This window comes from Scomber japonicus, chromosome 13 (genome assembly GCF_027409825.1).
Source record: "Scomber japonicus isolate fScoJap1 chromosome 13, fScoJap1.pri, whole genome shotgun sequence".
NCBI lineage: Eukaryota > Metazoa > Chordata > Actinopteri > Scombriformes > Scombridae > Scomber > Scomber japonicus.
In genome coordinates, this window is record NC_070590.1 from 20,291,074 (window position 1) to 20,315,825 (window position 24,752).

Consider the following 24,752-nt stretch of genomic DNA (forward strand, 5'->3'; position numbering starts at 1 on the left):
GCAGGAGTGAACATGGAGGAGGAAAAGACATTCATATGTTGAAATGTGATAGTCACTCGGGACAGGTAATAAATGCTCCTCTGCTGTTTTTTACAAGATGGTCGCATTGATGTGAATAAGGCAAACAGTTTTCCATGTTTGTGCAGCTGTTTAGAAAGCACACACGTAGGCACGAAGATGAAAAGTTTATTTAGAAAGAGACGTGCTAACTAATCATGTGTATGAGGGACAAAACATGTCATGACTGGGTGCCATCATCAGCAGGGACACACAGGAATGTGTGCAGATAACGATGGAGGAGGGGGGAGCGATAGCCCTAAACTGCAGTCCACCAGTTAACGTGAACGGAAGATATCACGATATTTCCGGGAAGAATTGTTGAAGGGTACCTTTAGTGTTTTTCCCTCTGCTTTTCTGTTATTTCGTGTTATGATGTCAGATATCTATGTTAGACATAGTTTCAAAACTTTAGGTCACCGTATGTAGACATGCTGCCTGCGAGTCAAAACCCAGGGATGCATCTACATGTCCAAAGGGTTTTTGGGATGCATCCATGGATGTGTTAAACGAGCTGGATAAGGCGCAGCCGCTTAGCCCTGCATACATTTTTTCCCCTAGTGGTCACTCGCAGTATTGCAGCGAAAAATCCCTCTGCGGCCCAAAAGGGATTTTCCTGTATTTATCCCATAACAGACAGTTCCACAGTCTAGGAAGTCCACATAAATAAAACTCAGTCGAGCAGCAGCATTCAAGCATGGACATGCCAGTGACAACAAATCAATGTATGGGTTCAACAACACACGAAGCAGACGCACTCTGGCATCCTTAGGTCACCACATGCATGCAACCCCACGATGAGGAGCCAGATGGAAATAACAACAAAACAACACAAACTTAAAAGAAAAACCCTTGTGGTCCACACAAATGAGGTGGCCTACATTTCAGTGACTACTGTCGGCACAGGAGCCTCATAGCAGAAGGAATGAAGGGATTAGAATAGATTAGAATTGTTTTCCTGAGGGGCCCATGATAGTGCTGACCTGGGCGCATGAAAGAGAGTTCACTTTACATTAGGTTAAATTGACAGATTAACTGATAATTGACGAATTTTGCTTTCTGGAGTTTCTTCCAGAGGGAGTGCGAGTCTATTAGCTCGACTCCAATCATCTTGGAGCAGACATTAACAATTTAATTTAGATTATTCATGTCCTTCACAGACAACCCATTAAACCAACATATGAACGAAAACATTTAAGTAAAACAGTTAAGTTTTAACATTAGGAGAATTCTGTGTTGTCCATGCTTGACAATTGGCTCTATGTTTGCATCAGGCTTGACCTGAGTGTTGAACACTGTCCTTGGATACTTCCTGTGGGTTTTTTGATTTTGGGATGGGGATTATAGAGGATGTTTTATCTGGCCACACTTTACACACATCTGGAAGGGTTTTGTGAAGACCTCATTGAGCTGATCAGCACGGTGAGGCAACATGTGACAACAGATGGTGCTGGGGCCAGCAGCCTTTCTTATGTTCACTATCTTAAATGGGGTTGTAACACATTTTTGGGATATCACAATATCATTCCAAGGTATAAGAGACTCTCAGCATGGACATGTTATTCATGAGAAATCAGACCATTCAAAATGAGAGAAAGAAAAAGATTTCAAAAAACATTTGACTGAAATTTTGGCATTATTTCTACACTAAAAGACTGGCAAGAGGTTCCTAAGATTATTAATGATAGATTTATGTTTGATTTGTTTTATTGTATAAACATTTTCTGTTTGGGTTTTTAAGTTACAACAGAAAGACTGAGAGACAAGCATACACTACCAATGTCATAATTATCTCAACAAAGTGTCTGATAGTGAGTGTATAGTGTAACTATTTCTTAGGTGTTGTTTCTGAACCTCTCCTGGCATTTTGTTCCCAATCTAATGTTCATTCATGCAGTCAATATAGATAGAGAGAGAAAAATAAACATTCCCAGCAGTCTTACTGAATACAAGCTGACTTAAGAGTGAGAAGCACACGAGAAGAAACAAATGTATATCTTCTACATCTTTATTATAATGTTTTATTCAAAATATTTAGGTGGTGAACATTTTCAATTTATCACCACATCCAGGAGATACGCTCTGACAAATGTACTCCCATCAGGGATAGGATGACACAGGATGCACATTGACCTACCCTAAATACCCTGGATTTATTGATTTACATGTCAGTATAACCTGTCAGTATAACCTGTCATGGTATATAAAACAGTTCAAGCATATCATTATCAAGATGGTGGCTAGGGTTCAAATTGATATAAGGATTAAGGAATCTTTAACACAATGTATGAGGTTTAGGGAGGACTATACCCTTAGGATCCTGACTAAATAGAAAGCTTCAAATAGCTCATTTTTAGTGCTTATTTGAGTTCCTGGAAAATATAATTGTAATGTGTGTCTACTGTCAATTGGACTTTGACATGGGCCTACTTATTTTATTGGACAATATACTTGTTATATCCAAATTGGACTGACTGTATTCCTCTAGGGAGGAAGGGAGGGGCAGGTCTTTCTTTATCCCCCCTCGTGAGATTTCTTTTTCCATTAGGTGGTGACATTTATTTTTGTAGTGTTTTTCCACTTCCTCTTAATAAGCTTGCCTGCTTGCTCCATTACACATAGTATATACGATGCGGTACATAAACAGAATGACTAACTTATGAGTGGACTATCTCATACACAAGAAAATTTAACCAAACAAGGCATTTGAGACCCTTGACAGTTTGCAATTAGAGCAGCTATGAATGTTGGTCTGGGGTGGCGCTGTTAGGATCTAAGGTCTGTCTATTTGATGTAGTTCAGATTAACACCACATGGAGGTGTTCAACCACACTTACAGCAAAATGAATTTGTACATAGTTTACAACAGTGCATTACTATTAAAAATAAATTAAAAAATGTTAAGTGACTTAAAATTATTGACTGTAAGTTTTGTTAAAATGGGAGTAGATATAATCATCAAGATATGTTCAATAGATATATAATAAAATACTATAACCTACAAACAAATACAAACTTATTCAATAAAGTTATTACCTTTGTTTTTCACATACATACACTCACATACCTTGAACACAACTAAACATAGAGAGAAATATTACAAAGTAGAAAAACAAGAAGTTTAAGTGATTAGACTCGTTGATTATGATATGTGCATTTTTTCATGACTTCACAAATGATCAGTTTAGCATTATATAAAAACTTGCAACTGAGAATATATAATTATCTCAGTAGAGGGACCCTCGTGCAGTACAGCAGCAAGACATTCTGAGATGCATACAACCCAGACTTTGTTATCTTGACATTCAATTCAAGATTAAAATGCCTTTTCCTAATTATATAAGGGGATTTTACACAACTCACACTTTGTAATAAATTGATTTAACAAGTCACGATGCACAAAACAAAGTATTTATTTAAAAAACATGGCACAATGATATCAAGACAATAGTCCTCCAAGCCATATACCTCTAACAAGACATCCTAATAAATAAGTCATAGTAGAAAGAATAAGGCTTTGATTCAGAGTCAGCTGGCTCAAGTTACATGCACAGGTTCTTCAAATAAGACATAGTACATGCAAGAAAACCTATTCAGACATATCAGCAGATATGTTTTGTAGTGTGTGCATAGATGGGCAATGTTAGCACACAACATATAAATAAAATCAGTTTATCAGTTAATGAACCTTCTTTTCCTCCACACAGAGCTTAATGGCTCAATGTAATACATAACGATGCTGTGATCATTCTGATTCGAAAAGTTCTTCACTGTGGCAGAAATAACTTTCTCAGAAAGGCTTTGAAGTAGCGTCAGTATTTCCCATCAACTATAATCTCAAGTCTGAACTTTAACTCACACTGTTTATAGTTCAAAACAGACAAATAATAATTGTAGTTTGCATGGTTTTATATGATCATGGTGATGACAATTGTAATGGTAATGATTTAAAACAACACTTTTCTTTAAATAGACCTGATCCACCCACTTAATGTGTACATACAAAGAACTTAGACTGAGATGAAGGACTGAGAACTAAGTTGCAAGTTTGTATGAAAACTCTCAGCTGCCTGACGAGTATTCACAAAGATAAGTCTGACACAGACACATGGACACAGACAGTTTCGGTTTGAAATCTCTGTTGTTAAAGACTGATTCTGAGTACAGGAGTCAATGAAGAAGACCGTTCAGTCTTATACACAGCATGAGGTACAGTGACCCTTGGAAAAGTTTCATCAGAGTTAAAGGCTTTTTTTCTTTCAAGGTTTTAAGATGGGACATATTTTTTGTTCTGACCAGGAAATGGAAATTCTGGCGCCCGGTTGAAGTGTCCCGTTAAGAAGATCCCCACTGTGCCGATGATGAAGAGGCTAATGGCAGCCCAGAAGCACACCTTGTCAATCATCTTCCCAATCAGTACCCAGCTTTCAATTTCCTTTATTTGGAAAAAATAAGTAAGTACAAATTAAAGAACTAAGATAACAGTTGGTGCAATAGAGTGGGAGATATGTAATATGAAGACACAACCAAAACATAATTGAAATAGCATTCAAGCTTGTATAGGCAGATAAGTATAGTAACACTTACAGATCCAATGTTATTTTGTTGTCTTGTACTCTCTGCAATGAAGTTGCAGGCATCTACACATTGCTTGATCTCAGGTGCAGCTTGTGCCAAACTCTTATACAGGTTGGCTGTGCTGCTGACATCTATATTATCCACTAGGGGGAAGAAGACACTGATAATTAGACAACAGCAAGGGTGACACAGGCATATTTAAGCAACATCTGTATTGTGACATTTATCAAAAATGAATGGGTCACTAATAAATTATTCATATTTTGCACACAGTGATCAAGCAAAGCCACAGTAATGCATTTACATTGTGTTGTGGGTCAGATTCTACAGCTGGATCATAGTGTTAAAATTAGATATCTTACCAATCGATCGCGTGAGACCATGCCTCTCTCTTTGCTTGTCAAACATCATTTCACTGCGGGGTTGTTTGAGCACATATTCCTCTGCTCTCTGCATGAGGCCAAAGGAGCTTCGCCGCCGCTCCCTAACTCCATTTATCTCTGTTGTCTCCTCATTATCATCCACCAGTGGGGACATGCCTAAGAGGCGAGGGACCGTCTCCAGGAACATCTGCAGGACGCAGAAAAGATAGTTCACATAAAAATAACTCATTTGGCTCAACTGCATAGGATGTACTCACGTGTTTGATGGTATGAGACATGGTGTGAGTGCTGGGGCTGCGCAGGGAGAAGTTCAGAACCACAATTTGATTGGTAGCGATGAGAGTAGTGACAGACATGACAAAGATCAGGTACCTGAGGAAGATGTTAGAGAGAATCTGTGTTGGAGAGAGGACTCAGACTATGCGGGCGAATGAAATGCAAAGACTGCAGAAATATAGACTAGGGCCTGATACCGCAGTTAAAGGTCACTTGAGGCCCTGTGACACTGAAAAGACTCACTTGCCGATGAGAGGGACAGAGAGCGATGTCTCAGGGACCTTCTGAGCAATAAGGAAGAGGAAGACAGTCTGAGCCAGCAAGACAGAGATGGACACAGTCAACTTCTGTCCCCCAGCTGTAAAGAGGAAAACAGAAACTTAGGATACAAAGGACCATATCAAATAAAACCAAATACTTACAGTACATTCACTGTGCTCAGGCATTATAAAGCAAAAAAATTCTCAGTAGCATATTTTTAAAAATATATTTTTTAAACAACATGGCTTAAAATAAGACATATAATATAATATAATTTATAGTTACAGATACTAGTGTTTTTGTAAGACTTTTCTGTTAGAATATACTTGTTTTGTAATATAAAATGACTACTAAATATTGCTCTTTTATTATTATGGCCAATGAAATAGATTATTATTTTGTGCTTATTTCCATTATACAAGCTATAACGGGCATTTACAACAGCCTTGTTATATTGCCTCATTTAAAACCTTAATAATAGATGTAATAATAGCCACCTGGAATGAAACAATAACTGACCTTGTGCGGGTAGGAAGTAGGCCAGTACAACCAGTGACGAGATGAGGGAGCAGGGCAGGATGATGTTGATGATGTAGAAGAGGGGTTTCCTCTGAATGACCAGATTGAACAGGATCTCCTGAAACTCCAGGTCATCTGGAGAATATCTTGTGTTGATCATTTTCCTGGCTGGACGGTGGACGATGGCCCACTCGCCATTCTCTAAGAGATGAAAGAAACACTAAGCTAGAGGGGTATTGTGCAGTTTGAATGGTGGAGCATTGAATTTAGATGCAGTGTACCTGTAAAAGCCTCAGGGTCGATGTCCACCCATTCAATAGGCTCGTTTTCTTGTACACCAGCCAAGATGAGTTCCACTTCATTGGCACTGTACGTCTGGGATCTAGGTTTGTGGCATTGAAGACAGAACAGAATAGAATCAGACTAATACGTCAACATTTATATGTAGTACATGCATTTTAAAATGAGTGTACCATACCTGAATGCTAGCGTGCAGTTTTGATAATCAAATGGGAAATAGGTGATCTCAATGGCACAAGTGCTGCGATAGATGGCAGGAGGTAGCCAGTATATCCAACCATCATTGCTGATCAACACATTGGCATAATAAGCCACATCAAACTTGCCATCAATGCTGTAGAGAGACAAATAATAGAAATGGTTGACACCACACTTTTTTTAAAAGATGAAACTGCAGGCAGGGAAAATAAGCAGTATTTCACTCCTTTTTTTAAAAGTATTGCCTTACTTGTTTTCAAGGACAATATCAGGAAGCCAAACAGTTTTGCAGGGGACACGGATTACACTAATGCCATAATACTGAGATGTATTCCAGGCAAGGCGATAATCAACCCATTGCTGTTGATGACATTTGAAAGAAAGGTCAACTGTGACATTAAAAACTAGCCACAACAGAGGGTTGAATGAGTAACAGGGCTGAGGTGGCTAAATGAACCTTACTACTAAAAGCCGAATAGTACAGACAAAACAGAAATGCAAGGATGAAGAGAGAGAAAACTCACAATCTCGAGCCACACATTGGTCGTAAGAGTCTCCTCCTTTTCATTCTGTGTGTGTACAAGGGAAGAAGACGTATGGATATTCATATCATACACCGCTACGTCATCATACAAGTGGCGTAGCAGCAATTAAATGTTCACGTCAAAAGCTCAGAATGATGATTAATGCTATATTGTCCTTTGAGCATGTGTGTAGAGTGTATCTTTGCTGTATGGAGCTGTGGCACTCATTTAGGCCCTTGAGCATATTTTTAATGTGCAGTGGAGTGTTGTTGCAACATATAAGAGTGAGCTCTCACCAGGGAGATAAGGTTAGTGAGGGTAAGCTTGATCTGAACGACGACCTTGTCTTCAGGATGAACCACTGGGCGAATATTCTTGTTATAGCTTTTGAACAAGTCACCGATCAGCTGTGACTCCTCATTACACTGCACTGCAAGAAGAAACAGATGAAGAGGGGAGTGAGATTATGTGCGTATGGTTTGGGATTATGCCTGGTTAATATTTCATGTAGTAAATAAAAAGTTGGGTAAATATATCATCATTAGGCCAAGAGCCACAATGTGACCAAAAATCTATTCCTCAATGTAACATAGTCAGGGGTTTTGCTGCTACAGTATTATTTGACCTGGTGTGACCAGTAGGTTATAGCGGCTAATGTTTGTTAATGTTAGGCAAGGCAAGGCAAGGCAAGGCAGTTTTATTTATATAGCGCATTTCATACACAATGGCAACTCAATGTGCTTTACATAAAACAGAAACATAAAAAACATACAAGAACTGACCCCTGAGGAACTCCACATGTCATAGCCACTCGATCAGATTCATAACTTCCAATGGTCACAAAAATAACTCCGCTCTTCCAAGTAGGACCTGAACCAGTCTAGGACTGTTCCGCTGAGTCCTGCCCAAGTTTCCAACCTGTTCAACAGTATATTGTGATCTACAGTATCAAACGCAGCACTGAGATCCAACAGGACCAGAACTGACACCTTGCCTGAGTCAGTGTTCAACCTTATGTCATTTAACACTCTAATAAGAGCTGTTTCTGTACTGTGGTTAGGTCGGAAGCCTGATTGAAATTTGTCAAAAAGGCCACTGGAGTTCAAGCAATTGCTGAGTTGATTAAAAACCACTTTTTCAATGATCTTGGCTATAAAAGGAAGCTGTTATGTAATGTTAGCAAACTTTAGATGGATCAATCTTTCTGAGCCATTCTAATTAATATCTTCACAAAAACTGTAACTTAATTGTAACAAAATAATTAAGATGGTATGCTTCTGTATGTAGCACAAGTGAGAGAGAATATGAAGTTAGCTTCATGGCCAGACTGAAAGGTGGCTTATACAGATGTGCATATCAGTAAAATCAAATATCTACACTGACACACTGTGGACATAAACTGTAATATTCTACTGTTAAGAATGAGTAGTAGAAAAAATGTCATTTAGATACAAAGGAGGCTACTTTTGTTATTCGTACATGTAAGCACACAGACTGTATGTTTAAACATGTAAAACAGCTTGTCTCTCCCCAGTCGAGGGGAGAGGAGTTTTTAAGGCTCCCTGTGGAGTTTCAAACCTCTGGTAGCACTAAAGAGTGGCTTTCACACTACTCCACTGATCTACAGGTGGCTGTAACTCACTGAGAAATGCAGCAATGCAACAACAAAGGCAGAGAAAAAGGAGGCTGCAAGCTAATAAACATAGCATAAATAATGCAGACTTTAAAACATGATTGATTCATCATATTTGTTAGACCTCATACCCAAAATACATTATGATGAGAAATACATAGCTTTTGTTTGTTTTCCAAAAAAAGTCCACAGAGCTGAAATGACTTGGCATCATGTGATTAACAATAAATGACTAACCAAAACAATCGACCTTTACCTGAATTTGAACACTTTTGTAATAACCTTCCTGCAACCAGCTGCATAACCTCAGCCTGCATTGCACACAACACTATTGACCTATTTATCTAAATCTTTCTCAACACAGTAGACCTATTGTTTGCTCAGTCTTCAAGTATTTATATCATCCGCATGTAGCTACGTACATTTTTGATCACATGCATTTCTGAATACATTTTGAAGTAAATATACATAGTATGTTTTGCTGCGTTGGTGCACAAGTGTTGAGAAAAACACCAACTACAGGTTGGAGAGATGAGACAATGTTTTATGATTTGCCAGGAGTCTGCAAAACATGCACAATTTAAAGTCTACAGGCTTATAGCAACAATATTCTTATTGACAATGGTGGCATCTGTACTCCTCAGCTACAATGTATATCAGTATAAACTTCAAGAGAGACGGGGAAAGGTAAAGGTTATTTCCCACCCCTTGCCTCTTTCCTCTCAGCTGTCAACTATCTATAGCTCAGATTACACAGCAGCTTGGAAACTCTACACTAAGACTTTCAGTCAAACTCAGGTCATCTACAATAATCATCAATATCATACGAAAAAGCAGTAAGGATGTCGTCCCCCATAATTGATTCATTCCCAGGTCTGCCTGGTCCTGTCAGTCACAAACATGTCACATAGTTTTGAACTGTAATTATAATTCTCCCATGGGACATTCTGTGTAATAGTACATGTATGTAATGGTGAGAAGTCTCACTTAGTACGGATTTGTCAATTATTGATGATTAGAAACTGCTAGATATTACTTGGTACATGGGTGACTGAACAACAGATGTAACAATTAGTGAAATGTAAAATGCGAGAATGCAGCCACGTGGTGGTCATACACTCATGTTTCATAAAAATCCAGAAACACTGTAGTATCCCATTGAGTACATGTCAATTTGAGTTTGTAAAATAATTCATCATGGAGGCAAAAAAAAACAATTTCTACTTATAGTTCATATAGAAACTAGAAATAGACTCACAGAGCATAGGTCAACAAGTTGACAGGATGGCTTACTAAAATGCATGAAAAATGACTGTAATGCTCTAATAATTCTGTAGTATGTCTTTAGTTGGCAACAACCAAAGGTCGAAGTTACACAGGCGCAAATCTCACAACTTTGGCAGAAGAAATCTACATCGCTAGATAGCACTACTGTAGCTGTACGTGACAACATATTTTGTTGTGATTTGGCTCAGTTGACCTTTTAAGGTGACATGAGGGCAGTTGGCATAAAGGGATGCATCCAGTGTCAGAACAACATGGCCACACAGGTAAACATTGCAACACTGCTGTTTGACTGGGGTAAAAGCAACCAAGCTCACCTTAGTTGACTGTGTCCGATTGTCCAGTACACACTCCTATTCATGTGACATTTTCAAACATGATGAGCAAAGGGACTTTAATATTGCCTAGTGGGTTACTGAGAAAGAGGATCATATTTTAGGAGAAGAGGATGTGTCTGGTCCACCCTCCAGTAAGAATCTTCTCTCAGTCCACAATCTCAGCCCTGATATCAGTCAGCTGCATTAAAGTCCAGTACATTGACATAACTCAATAAAGACAGACTGAGGAGCAGAGTCTATTCTTAATATCACACCTTGTGGGGCTCTAATGCTCACCGTGACTGGGTTTGACTTAATACTGAGATTGTAAGTGCAGCTGTTGTTCCAAATGCATAGAGACCAAATGGCAGCTTCAACTCAAGTTCATCTCAAGTATTTCACGTGACAGACCATGTCAGCTTCATTTGTAAATTCCTATGATGATCTGATTATCTGTAAGAGTGTAAGAGCCTGCATTCTTCCTCCTGGATGTACGATTAAGCTGTCCTTAGTCTTATTTCCAGCATCTGTTTTTGTCAGGGAGGCTGACACTCAGTTTGAAAATGGAAACCAATCCAGCAGCACTGTTCCCAAACTGCACTGCATGTTTCTTACATGATAACTGCACCACACCAATAACATCAAGAGTCCATGCTCTCACCTTGTCAGTGAGCAATATTTTACTACTCTGGTTACCTCTGCCAAGAAGATGGACTCAAAAACCCCCTGAATCAGTGGATGGACATTGTGTTAGGAATATCATAAATATGCTTGTTACACCTTATGGCATTATTTCCAGGTGAAAACATTTCCCAGCAATTGCTGAACTCAATCTTTCCCTCCTGACTGGCCAACTGGATTTGCAGAAGTGCCAAATTCCGCCAAATCCTGCATTACTCAGTCTTTTTAAATTCCCTCCATACCCAGGCTTTCACCTCTGCTTCCCCTGAAACTGCAGCCTTTCTGACCTGTTGGCACCCTCTTGTTGCAGAAATCACATGTACCGAGCAGAACAGCTTTACACACTCCAATACTACTGGTGACAATGGGGTCATCAGTGCGCTCATGAAAAGCTCAAATGACCTTCTGCTTTACTTGTTGCTTGTTAAGTTAACAGTAAGTGACTTTTTGTGCCTGTCTGATAAATTTAGCAACGACTGCACTAAACATAATACTTCAAATTGCGTTGAGTTTGCAAAACAGATGATTGTGTCGACATCAGAATTAATGGTTATGCAAAAAAAAAAAAAGAATAAGGTGCATGATCTACAATATAATGTCACACATTACACCAGGAAGTACATAATGTAGATATACTGTATGTATACTTTTCTGCCTCCAAAATCATCTACACAAAAGTTTATAATTTACAACTGCATGTGATAAACTTTCTAAAAAATACACTATGTGCATTTTTCATGAGGTCTTAAGTATGGAAGTTTTCTCTAGCCTTTCAATCAATGTAGTATGAGTTTTAGATTTGGTTGTGTTTCTGAACACAGATCCTCTGTCTGCACACGACTGGCACTAGATTATTTTGACAATAAAAAGGCTGCCAGCCAGTCACTGAGGAAGTGCCATAAAGTTTGCAACTGCGCCACTTACCCTGAACCACTAGAGTCCCAAGTATAGTTATGAGTCCGAAAAATATCCCAAAACTGTACGTTGCCATCATGTTCCAAGACCTCTTCACTGTGGCGCACTGAACTATATTTAAATATAAAATCTGAGAGAGAGGAAGAGAGTGAGAGACAGAGAGAGAGAGAGAGAGAGAGAGAGAGAGAGAGAGAGAGAGAGAGAGAGAGAGAGAGAGAGAAAGAGAAAGAGGGGAAGAGTAAAGGCAGAGAGGAAGAGCCCCGCACACCAAACCCCTCTGACTGTCACCCACCCCGGCTGTTGCTATCCATGGACTCAGATTACACAGCAGCTGTGAGACACTAAACCAGGATGTCAAGTCACACTCTGGTCCCCCACAATAATCATCATCTATGATCATAACACACCAACTATCTGTGGTGATGCCTGTATTCCTCCATAGGTATCTCTTTGATAGAAATGTAGGTAAAAGTGAGTGAGAAATGTGGAAATATGCTCTCATAGTGTGGTACTGTACATCTCCAATATCCCAGTAATATTCCTATAAATTGTCATAGCTAATGATAGTTTTAATTTGATGCTGTGCCATATTACAAAACATATTGTGCAATTAATATAATGATGGCTTTGGCTTTCTGTGTGTGTGTGTGTGTGTGTGTGTGCGTGTGCATGCGTGCGCATGTGTGTCTGTTTGTGTGTATGTGCAATAAAACAGAGATACATACACCCGTGGGTGCAGCAAGGTGAACAGGTGACGGGTTGGCAGGCTTGCTCTCCCCATGCTATGTGTCCAGGGTATTAATACATACAGCAGAGCCTTACCACTTCAACAGCAGGGCTCCAGGAGTGAGAGAGTGTCTGTAGACCACACTGTCGTGGGGTTAGAGAGCTGGAGGCAGACAATACTCATAAAAACATGGAGCCAGAGACTCAGATCTACATCAAGATAAGTCTGTTAACTTTTTTGATTTCCACCAGATGCATACATTCATACAAAAACAACACAGAAAAGTACAAAACACACATTTCAAATCCTGAGACGGAACTTGCTATTATAATTAGTACTGTGAGTAATATAAGTAGTGTCACTTTGCAGTGACAAGGGCAACAGACTGATTTTTGGTATGTGCCATGTGAGTTGCACAGTATGTCATGTACTTCTAAATATATGGTTAAGGAAACAGAGATGAGCTTCCTTCAGGTAACTGGAGCCTCCAGAAGGCAGATTACATGTCTCACAGTTAGAGCTCAGAGACAGAAGAAGGGCTGCATCTGTCCAGTGTCAAATCCAGGAAAGCCTGTTCACAGAGCAGAGCTACTGCAAAACAATACACATTTTAAATTTAGGCAATGCCTAATAACACAAGCAAAAGTTTTTGGTGCACCAAGTACACATTTTGATATAATTCCAGCAGTATGTTCAGTTGACGACAGTGTCAAGGCAAAGTCCAGTGTTTGCTTTTCTAACTTCCTTCTCTCAACTTCTCCCAATTATCTACAGCAGCTCTTTAAAATAACTGGAGGCTAGCCATTGCAAAATGTCAGACAGACATGTTTAACTGTTTTTATAACTAGTGTTATAAATATAGCCACATTCAGTAAAGCAGGGATTTTTGGCCATTATAGCGTTAATGCAGTTAGGCTAGGAGCTAAGACATTTTTTAAATCAGCAGTGCCTGTTGTGCATCCATGGATAGAGTTACAATAGTTCAACACATATCAGTAAATGTCTTAAAATGTTTCTTTAAAAATAACAATTTAAACTTTTGTTTGAATGCACATTGAAAAAAACTGATGTTTTAAACTTCAGATCAAGTTTTGTACAAATGACAAAACCACCATGGATTACATTCTGGTGTACTGTGGTTACAAGTGTGGGCTCTCCAGATGTGTTTCTCAGTCCAATAACAGTCTTGTGCACAGGATGGTGGAAAATCCACTCTGGTGAAATGCAGTGTTTGACAGTGACAAAATACCTCTTTCCTGCTCTACTGACCCTCCATACATAAACATAGTCACACAGTGTGTATCTGTACCACGTGTTTTAATCTCCTAGCCCTGTGCAGTTGTAAGTCATGCTAGGAGTCCACAGCTTTTTACCACAGCTAAATGTTAGATTTTGATGTTTCAAACTGTGCTGTTGCGTCAGAGCAGCAACTAGAGAGTCCTAGCCCTGTGGAGCCAAATGGTTTGAGTCTTCTGAAAGGGTCACATGTTTTCAGCCTCCCCTTGTCAGTTGCTGCCTATTTCAGAAGGGATCATCTATTGGTTGCGCAGAATAAAAGCCCCATGACCGGGCCCCTCCCAGCTGAGTAATGAATGCCCCTGCTTTCACTTTTTTCCCGCTCCTCTGCTGAAAAATACCATTGTTAAGTCCCTCTCTGTGAGCACACATGTGGTCTGGCTTGAGTGTAGAGTTCAATGTATGTTCAACTCCCCCCAATGGAAGGAGCAGCAAGCCCAGTGATAAGGAGCAATCTGTGGGTTTCCCATGATTATCACTATCAGAGGCGATAATCATGGTAATACTGTTTATGCTTCACGTTGGTCCTCCTCTTCTACTGATACATCTCAGACTTTAGACTTCAGTCATTGAATTAAATCATTAATAATCAACATAAAATATATGGTGACGAGAGAAAGGAAATTGTATTTATTTATTTACATAGATATTTTTATATATACATTTTTTTTAATAATCTGAAATAGATTTGTTTTTGCAGAGTCAGTTTTCTTTGTCATATCTAGTATTAGATTAGCATGAATGGGCATCTTTGTGCCTTTTGCCGTCTCAGCTAGGATAAGATTGGTTAGACTTTGTTATTCATTTACAAACATGGATTTGGCATCACAGCTCTCTGTCTCTGTTCAGCCACCAAAAGATGACTCCTTTGTCTCAAGACTGAATCAACACAGAGGTTTGTAATAGGTTGTCATGTCTTGTCATGAAGACAAAATATAAAGTGTAGACATTTGTCTACATTGAGAGAATGTGCTGAGATATGTTCGCTGTTATACTCTCATTTAAATCAGCATGCTTGGTGGCTGCGGTGTGTGAGAGAGTCATAGAGAGAGAGAGAGAGAGAGAGAGGGGAGGGAAGAGGGAGAGCGGTGGTGGGAGGAGAGGATAGGGAGAGGGAGCAAGTGTTTACTCAAGCCGACCAGGAATATAGCACATATATAGAAGATGAATCTGGAGGAAGGAGGTTACTCGTGGACAAGCTGCGTTGGCTCTGCTTTATCAGCCAGTGGTTGCACTCGGCTGATCTCTGGACCCACAGATTGAGCAACATCACAACAGACAGGCAGCCACAAAATCATTCAGAGACAAAGGCAGGATAGAGGAAAGAGCCAAAGAAAAACCAAAAAGGAAAGAACAACAGGCTTGGCTTGCAATTGCGTGACCAGGAAAAAGAGCAGTTGTAAAATAGAGTTAAACATTGATAGAGGCTCTTTTGAGGAACAATGGTGGATAGAACTGTTTATTTAAGGTTTTGGTTTAGAGTATGAAAGATTTGAGAGTACAAGGGGGTGGCGGGGGATCAGAGGCAGGGGTCCGGTAGAGAGTAATTGTGGTGACAGCCAGTGCAAGGGGACAAGGACTCATGTGAGACACAGAGGAATTAAAAGATAAAATACAGAAGGAAGGACCAGAGAGGGACTGACAGCAGCAAAACTGGAGTTCAATATGGGTGTTAAGAGCAAGGCTGCTGCAGCTATCTTAGTCTTGCTACTGTTCCTCGGCTCCCTATGGCTGCGTGAGTACTTCTGTGTTGGTGTGTGTGCATGTGCGTGTGTGCATGTCTGTGTGTATGTGGTTTCTATGTTGTACTATTTATTTATAAAATCCCTCTCTTGTTTGGAATGATTATGCTCCGGATCAGGAGTGTGTCACATGATATGGTGGCTACAGAATTTAGCATGGTCATCATACCACTCTCTGCTCACTCTGTTATGCTCGAAAATGATATTTTTTAAAAACATCACAACAATATTTCCTCAGTATGTGTGACTTATCGGGGAATGTAATAGGATTGGAATGTAATGACATTAAATCTCAACAAATATTTAACTGTATCTTTGCTTGACTTAAAATTATAGTGTGAATATATAAAGAACAGCATGTAAGAAGAAGCAAAAAGTATAGAAATAAATAACTTAAATGGTTCTCTCTCATTTCAATCCAAAGTCAACAGGAAACTTTATAAATATGTTTATATGGGAAATTGTGAAAAAAAACTGTTAATCATTGTGAAAATGTTCAAACTGGGACCATGTGATTACTATCCCTACCTTGGATTAAATTCTAAGTGCTGCAGGATTTTAAAGACTTAAAGTCGGACTACAAACTCAGTAGGAAGGTTTCCAGATAAAAGAAGGAACAGTCATATTTGCATCCTCATATGATTTTGGAAGCTTAATATTAGAGATGGCTCTTACAGAGGCAAGAAATCCAGTCATGTTTGCCATATATGGCAACATCTACAGTAGGTCATGGTTGAGATAAAAAAAATGAAGACGTTTGGGTGCTCTGTGAGACTAACAAGCTGTCTGACAGGAAGTTCAGTAGTTCAGCAGAGTCTTGCAGGGTCAGATGGGGGGACTGATCTTTTAGGGTGTTTCTGTGGATGACTTTAGTTACTTGGTGCTGCAGTCACCCGCCAGAACTGTGAGCAATATCATTGGCAGCTTTTGGCAGTAAGGCAGTCAGATGCAGGTGGACCCCAGTGTGTGGTCTTGAGATCTGTCGGGGACCTCTGAGTGAATACTAAGAGGTCCTACTTCATTCAGGCTTACCGGAGCTGATCTGAACAAGCTCATGCCCCCCAAGAAACAGAAAAACTTTCAAATTCATCATACTCCATCTCAAATGAATGGACCTGATTTGACAGTTCTGGCGGGTGAGATATAGTGTATAGCAGTGTAAATGGAGGAGTGACCAGTGGAAGTTTTCATTTTCTGCAGTAGTTATTTTTTGAACTACAACCAAATCTTACTTTATAGTATAAAAATGTAGGTGTATGGGTGGTATGGCTCTATGGCAGCATGCAGTTGAAGGGCCCACAATTGATCCCAGTGTCACACTGTGTCGAGGAAGCTTGTCAATTAAGGTCACAGGATTAGCTTGTCACAGGCTGGAAGGAGCTCAAAAATGATTCAAATTCAACATCATGCTTATTCTGATGTCAAAAGAATATTTTCTGCTGCCTTAAGAATGCCTGTCTTTGTGCTACTGTACAGTGTGATCTAAAACTGAAGTGGAATTAATCAAGAATGTATGAAAATATAGTCAGTTTCTCATGTTAACACATCTGTCACATGACAGCAATGTTTCTTAATAAGCCATTATATGATAAAGGATACTCTTATTTAATTTAATGTGTGGAAATCTGGTGTAATAATAATAATTGTGTAACATGCACCCATACAGCTGGAATGCCCCTGTGGTTGAAAGAGAGTATCAGTATTTCTTTATCAGAAAGAAAAGTACCTGTTTCATTGGGAAAGTTAAACAAAACTAACTGTGAGGCTTCTCCTTGTTTCTGTTTACAATGTATCACTGCAGAGGGAGGTTTGGATTACCACTGGGATTCTTGTTTGAAAGGTTACAATCAGGTGAATGGGGTAAGAGTTGAAGCACATTATACACCATTTTACATTTTCTCCATAAGGTTATTTTTGTGCACCAGATGGGCAATTTGAATGTAGTGAATCGCTTCTGCTTTCTCTCTTTCTTTGTCCCCTGTTGATCACCCCCACACTCACACACCTCCCATCCCCCACTGTCAGCTTCACCAGCTGTCCAACAGCAGCGGGATCGATGGGGCCGAGGGCTCGCACCTCCTGGAGGGGTGCCCTGGTCAGAAGTTCCAGGTGTCACTGCTGCTCTCCCACCTGCTGGCTGCACAGGCCTACAACTCTGATGTGCTGCTGAAACCATATCTGTCCAGCTGGGATGAGCTTGTGAGGTAAGATCACCAGATACAGAACAGTGAGAGAGAGAAGCATTTCATTACAGCTTCTAGGAAGAATGAAGTAATTTATGGCTTAACATAATCTTCACTATGTAAGATGATTCATCCTGATCTGTGTTACTCACCCAGGTTTATGGAGGCTTTGGGCCCGATGGTCGGCCTGATATCTAAAGAGATAGAAACCAAGACTTCTATTATTCGCCAACTGGCCCTGTTGGCAGAAGAGAACCCTGAAGCAGAGCTTTCAGACATACACTCAATAAACTCAGAGGCTGGGACAGAGAATACTTTGGAGGCTTCACAGCACACCAGTGCTTACCACTCTCTGCACTCTATGATCTCAACAGAGCTGAGCCGAGGTCTGGTGGACTTCCACCACCAGACAGACTCTGGATGCCGAACTCTCCTGCGCCTGCACCGAGCTCTGCTTTGGCTGAAGCTCTTCCTGGAGAAGCTGGCTGAGACACCAGTGGCTGGCCGGCTCAGGAGCCCTTCAGATCTGTGTCGTGAGGCCTACCAGAACACCCTGGCAAACCACCACACCTGGTTTGTCCGCAGGGCTGCCGAACTGGCCTTCATTGCCTTGCCAGAGCGGAGTTTCTTCTATAAGCTGATATGTGTCCAGAATCAGGAGGAGCTGAGCATAGTGCTGAACAGAGTGGTTCAAGCCATTGGAGAAGTGTATGACAGGACGCAGAAAGGTTTGGAAGAAAATGGCATGCTGGACTTGCCATAGTAAAGGCGACTGGACGTATCCCTACTGCTGTTTACCATGTTTTTGCACTGTCCTCATGGTTCAGGAGAACCTGGCTGCAGCAACATGACGGACAACAATCACAAAAGTCATCCAGGAAGTCATGTGACAACATCTCGCCCTTTCAAAACAAGAGTAGAATTTCACCCCACAAGCTTTATTTAAATAATATCTCATCTTAAATCTTTAATCTTAAATCTTTAGACAGGATTTAAAGAAACATCAAACATTAAAATATGTTTAAACTAACAAAGTTGTTTTACATCAACATTCCTTTTTGTCAAATGTATTATTTTTCCAGCGACCATAGAACATATACTGAAGGCCTGTTGTACAATTCCTAAAATATGTATTGTTATTACTCAGGTTTAAGTAACAGTATTCCTGTTTACCAGGCTGAAGCTCTAAATACAAAAGTATGTACATTTTCTGTATATGTGATAGAGATAAGTGATTGTGATACCACTCATATTAATTTGCTGCTATAACAGTCACCAATACTCTGGTTTAAGTTTTATTTAACAGACATTTTAACAGACATGAAGATTCAAGGTTCCTGTCATCCCTTTGAGCATATGTATCAATGTATCACTAAATGTAACAAATACCGTGAAGAAGAGCAACTTCTGCCACACGTCGTCACATGACTTCCTGTGTGCAGAAAATTACCATTGTGGTTGTCCTCCATGTCCACCATGTTGCCGCAGTCAAGTGCCTTTTCATGGTATCCTGTACATCAAGTATAAACAGGTCCTCAAGAAAATGTGAATGGACTTTAAGCTGAAATGTACCATATTTCCCAATTGCCATATTTTCCCACCAACCAAAGTGCTGCCAACAATCAGTTAGAACTGAAGGCCGGTTTGCTTTCAGTCTGTAAACATTCCTTATCAAATTTCATGACATACCTTTTTGCTGCATTTTTAAGGCAGCTGATGATGCATTTCAGCTGGCTATATACAGACTACTAAGTATTAAAGTCACCTGTACAGTCTTACAATCTAAAGCCAACCACCCTTACAATGATCTTGAGACTGTGTCACAGGGGTGTGGATTTTGTAATGGAGAGCATCAGATTGTATGGTTTGAGTTTCCACTCTCACAAAAACGTGGAATGTCTTTTTTTTTTGTTGGTCTTTTAGTTGAAAAAACAACCTTTTTTCTACATTCTAAATCTCTGTTGAAAATGACACATTTTAATTGTAGTTAATGCTTGGTGATTCAGTATGCTACCTCAAAACTGTCTTGGTCTTGATACCTCTTAGCCTTAAATTCTGGGACCAATCTATCCTGATTATGGACAAAAGAAATCAGTATATGCTGAACAAAGAACAATATGGTGCTTCACTGTCACTGTGATATGAGTGTGGAGTATTAATTCCTCAGTGCTACATGGTGAGTTTTTGCATCATGTTCAGAATCATTAAAAATCTTTCAAAATAAAGTCTGAGAATTCAGTTGCTTATTTTCCTAATAGTCATGTCCAATAATTTGATAGCGCTGACATTTAAATGTCACTGAACTGTTGTGTAATGTTGTCCACTATCCAGCAGAGGATCCAGTGCTCTGCTACAGACTAATCTTCACTTCCCTCACAATACAATGGATGTAATGTGCTCTGTGTGGCACTCGGAACACACATGGTGGAAAAGTCCCAGTGGCAGGGCAAACTAGTAGTTGAATATCATGAATATCTTTTTTGTTTGTGAGATAACAAAAAAAACCCTGAAGGTTACAGATTTTTCTGGATTTGCAAATTTCTTTTTGGACGTGTGTGTAACAGAGAGAAGAGCAAGTGCAGTTATCAGTCACCGGCGCTAGTCTCGATCAGACTATTTTAAACCCACAAATACCTCTAATGCTACATAATCCTGGCTCTCTCTCTTTTCCTGCTCAGTGCTCTCTCTTTCTGAGGAAACAGAGGAGAAAGGAGAGATAAGGATATACCCTGAGGCCACAGAGCAAGCGGGAGACAGGAGCTGCTTGAAGGTCACTAAGCGGAAGTACACTTCGGCTGTAATCTTGTCAAGCAGTTGGCAGCAGACTATATTAAAGCTACTCCCAAAGGAACAAAACCTAAAACAGTATAAATGTATTTTCTGATCTTGAGTCCATCTGCATTTATGAGTATGTACATCTAGTGGGTGAGAATCCAGCCCAGACTTCAGCCTGTGACCTTTGACCTCTGATATGTGTGGGAGGATGACGTGTTAATGTTGGAATTTCCTCTGGATACGTGTGTAGACAACATGTGAGTTCACTTCTTCAATTCACAGCTGCACATATGTCACATAGCAAGATAGACTGTCTTTTTTAGTAGGTTTTAGCTTTCACTTGTTGCCACACACTGGTATGTGCACTCTAGTCACGCTAGTGCATGTGTCCACTGGCATTGTAGGATGTGAGGATTACAGTGAATGAGATTACATTAGATTACATCCACCTGGCGCTACTTTTGACACTGCCTGGCTCCTTTCTCTGTCCTCTACAAATGCCTTACTACGTTTAACTTTTTTATGAATTTATCTTGAACTCATATTAAGCCAAGATCAAAGGATCCACATTGGAATTATGACCTTTCCACTTAAATCTTATTGTCGTTCCAAGAGTAATAAATCCTTTTCTTCCTGCTGTGATGATGTCAAACACTGCAGAAAACATGACTGAGGCAAAGCAGAGGTGATGTTTGAGTTCCCTTAAATGACATTTATTAATTTCTCTATCTTGTTTTGCAGTAAACATGAGCAAAAATATACATACAGTAAGAGCAAAAAATAAAGATCCAGAATAGATTCATCACCCACTTTGGAGAGAGTACTCAACAAATGAATGGATTTCCTTCTTGAACTATCCTTGCACCCCAGTCTTAGGCAATAGTACAATGCGTCTGGGAAGTGTTTACTACTTTTTTGAAGCATGAACAGTTGGCTCTTATGTCACATGAATAGGGGCTTGTTGGAATTTTGGTTCTGAAAAGATTTTTCACTTGAAAGCTCTCTGAAAGCACTGTTCATTCAGACTTTCAAATTATTTTTAATGACTGATTGATTCTGATACAATAGACCCATCTACACACACAGTGCTCAGAAAACTTTCACTGTAAGCTTCACAAGCTCAGTTTGATAAAATAAAAAAGGGCTCAAACAGGGCTCAGACAAAAATGTGTTTACATCGAAAAAAACAACAACTTTGTCATCTATCAAGCTGTTACATTTTGCCATTTGTTGAATTAATGATGAAAACCTACCAGGTAGCTTCCATGACATAATACAATCCAAGCTTATACATTCTCCCCTCTTTACAACAAAATAGCAATAAAAATACTCTTTTATAAACAAAACAATACTTTTCTTTTAAATATATTGTTCCATCTTGATAATGCACACTGGCAAAACTGCTCGCATGTAATATCTATATGTTGTTGCCTTTTCCTTCCTTGCTCTTGATGACACGTTACACTGATTTTGTTACAGCCTTCCCAATAAACACATCATACAGCCACACAAGAAATAAATATATTGCTTTTTGAGGGCACCTCCAAATTATCACAGAAGAAATGGATAAACGGAGATAACAGGAAATAACATTCTGTGACACTGGGGAGCAACACTTTCTGTCCACCAGGAGGCACTGTTCTGTTGCAGTGCAACATGTTCCTTTTGTGCGTATTATTATATAAGACTAGGCCTTTTAATATCATGGGGACTTTACCCAGCCACCCGGATCTTATAGTATCTCTGAATGAAATCCTTGTTCACTTATCTGCTGCTGAGGATGTTTCAATGCAGCACAACTGAACAGAGTTTAAACTTTTATGAAGATCTTTGGTTGAAGAACAAATCTCCACATGCACATGGGTAAAAACAAGAATGTCCAATTAGGTGATGAAGCAAAAACGTTTTATTTGCTGTGCTGTAATTTAAAAGAGCTGCAATGACAACTGGGGGGAAAAAACGGTATGAAAATGATAAATGATAATTGCTTCAGCTCTGGTTTGAAGACAGTAAAACAGGCGTTGGACACAAGGAGGAGCGACAAAGTAGGGTAAAGAAGTTCAGCCTGCAGGCTCTGGATTAGCCGACCAGATTAAGAGATTACAGTGAAATTAAGTAAGTGTTGCAGCAATGCCAGAGGAGAAATGCATGTGAACTGGTCATTGGACGGTCAAAGGAAGCAAGGAAAAAGCCTCAGACTGTACATCTGAGGACATAAGATAGATAAGACAATCACATTATATCTGATTATTTTTTCTTTCTTTCATTTTCAAGTCTAGATCAGATAATTAGGTACCGTTTTAGTGAGCATGCTGAAAAACACGTTGCTGTGAGAGAAATGAAAGTGGTGGAGTCAAGCCAGACATTAAAATGAAAGAACAGATGCTCGTGTTCCACATTTGATGCAATGACATGGCAGGATCACAGTGGCATTGGTACGATTTTGTAGCCGTGCCATGGTAATGTGCCTGAGTTTAAAAGTGTGACTCCACAGATTTCTCCAGACAGTATTTACAGGTGATTCTTACAACTCTGTGTGCCCGCACTGCCCATAAATGCACATGAAACAAACGGCTCAAGCACCAAACTCAGGTGTAATCTACTATTTTTCTAGAGGCTGCTCACTCAAACTGGTTGTCTAGTTAACATTACGGCTCTGTTTTTAGCCCGTTTCATAAAACAACAGAAAATACTACAACAAAAAAGCATAAACCCAACAAATGAAATGTGAAAATATCCTTTTCTATGTGGTCAAGAAAGCAAATCTTGAGTTTTGTTCATATCCTATGGGCCTATAAAACAAAACTCAGATGCACTAACAATTCATATACTCAAGACTCTAGTCACCTTCAGGAGAAGATGTAAACTACATATTTTGATATGCTGGATGAATATTTCAGAGGATTGATAATGAGTATGAATGAAATAAAGGGAACAAGCACAACATTCTACAGTACATCCTCTTCAAAAACTGTACATACATTAATTAATTCAACTCAGCTTCACAAAAAAGAAAAATTAGCACACTTCCAGTGCAAATCAATACAAAATATGACAATGGCATCTATTTCTGATACATATGAAATAGATGCAATACACGCAAAAAATATTCATGTTTAAGTTTAATAAAAATTGAGACACAAGAAAATGGCTCTTGGTTTGACTTTAGGAGTAAAATGATAGACAGAATGACAGGGAATGTTATATACTAGCTGATTGGGAGATTTGGGGGCAAAAAAAGTCATATTTTTGTGGACTAACGGTGATGCTGTAAAATGTCTGAAACGGGACTGGTGTACTGTCTCCTGTTGTAAGTCATTTGGTATCAGTGGTGTTGATGTGACTATTCCCAGAGAGCCAAATGTGCATCGCATCTGTCTCAGGTCAGACAACCGGTGAGAATATCAAATGACTGACAATAATTATAATTGAATAGACGTTGTCTCATCTGAAGAATGGAATCAAGCATTCATAATGTATGCCACTTAATGAATATTGCACATTGCATGCAACTTCCCGACCTACAGTATGAAATGGGACCTGTGAATGCAACACACACACACACACACACACACACACACACACACACACACACACACACACACACACACATACACACATACACACATACTCACACTCTTAAAGGTTTTGACCTCTAACTCCAGTCTTTTGGAGATGCCTATCTTACTGTTTGTTGTTTTCAAAACACACACTTGCCGTGCGGGAGGTTTAGTTGTTTACACTGCGGTCCCTCCTGGTGGTCAGTGGTTTAACATAACCTTTTTTCACACTTAGCAGAGAGGTGGGACATAGGGGCCTCCTGCCCTCATAGCACACTAAAGACAATACACACATGCAAAATGGCTTCATCTCTGCATCCGTCCATCAAGATATATGCAAATCTGTTGGATTATTCTTTTAAGTGCAACAAAATAGACGTACTGATATAAGGTTATGATACCATATAAATACCGTAGTTATACACATTTTGTATTGTAAATTGTGTATATTCATATAGAAAGGGATACTCTATAAGGAGGCAGCAGAAGGGGAGCAGCAATAAAGTGGTAGTGTTGCTGATCCTTGCAAACTTTCAAAACACA

The 24,752-nt window shown here is 39.5% G+C and overlaps 2 protein-coding genes across 3 annotated transcripts; one reads left to right on the forward strand and one right to left on the reverse strand.

Annotated features, from left to right (window-relative positions):
• Positions 1-3,450: 3,450 nt before the first annotated feature.
• Positions 3,451-12,005, reverse strand: chrne (cholinergic receptor, nicotinic, epsilon). The gene is made up of 12 exons (XM_053331112.1): positions 11,936-12,005; positions 7,393-7,526; positions 7,097-7,141; positions 6,823-6,932; positions 6,553-6,708; positions 6,356-6,456; positions 6,075-6,275; positions 5,538-5,652; positions 5,276-5,390; positions 4,998-5,205; positions 4,645-4,778; positions 3,451-4,492 (listed from the first exon to the last, which is right to left on the reverse strand). The coding sequence occupies exons 1-12, from the start codon at positions 12,003-12,005 to the stop codon at positions 4,325-4,327; spliced, it is 1,557 nt and encodes a 518-aa protein (XP_053187087.1). The 3' UTR covers positions 3,451-4,324.
• Positions 12,006-15,109: 3,104 nt separating this feature from the next.
• Positions 15,110-20,099, forward strand: gltpd2b (glycolipid transfer protein domain containing 2b). Of its 2 annotated transcripts, none has more exons than XM_053332023.1 (4): positions 15,110-15,684; positions 17,493-17,546; positions 17,691-17,895; positions 18,031-20,099. In XM_053332023.1, exons 1-4 carry the CDS (start codon positions 15,615-15,617, stop codon positions 18,635-18,637), a joined length of 936 nt encoding a protein of 311 aa, XP_053187998.1. In that variant the 5' UTR covers positions 15,110-15,614; the 3' UTR covers positions 18,638-20,099. The 2 variants fall into 2 exon arrangements, with proteins under 2 accessions (XP_053187998.1, XP_053187996.1); XM_053332021.1 differs by having other exon boundaries at positions 15,112-15,684; positions 17,493-17,551; positions 17,717-17,895.
• Positions 20,100-24,752: the final 4,653 nt, after the last annotated feature.

Excerpts from the sequence above, each read along its gene's own strand:
- gltpd2b (XM_053332023.1), top strand. The coding sequence starts at position 15,615 with ATGGGTGTTAAGAGCAAGGCTGCTGCAGCTATCTTAGTCTTGCTACTG. Across the intron at positions 15,685-17,492 it reads CCTCGGCTCCCTATGGCTGC|AGGGAGGTTTGGATTACCAC; the intron begins GTGAGTACTTCT and ends GTATCACTGCAG. Across the intron at positions 17,896-18,030 it reads AGCTGGGATGAGCTTGTGAG|GTTTATGGAGGCTTTGGGCC; the intron begins GTAAGATCACCA and ends TTACTCACCCAG.
- chrne (XM_053331112.1), bottom strand. The coding sequence starts at position 12,005 with ATGATGGCAACGTACAGTTTTGGGATATTTTTCGGACTCATAACTATA. Across the intron at positions 6,457-6,552 it reads AACTGCACGCTAGCATTCAG|ATCCCAGACGTACAGTGCCA; the intron begins GTATGGTACACT and ends CCACAAACCTAG. Across the intron at positions 5,391-5,537 it reads TCTGTCCCTCTCATCGGCAA|GTACCTGATCTTTGTCATGT; the intron begins GTGAGTCTTTTC and ends CATCTTCCTCAG.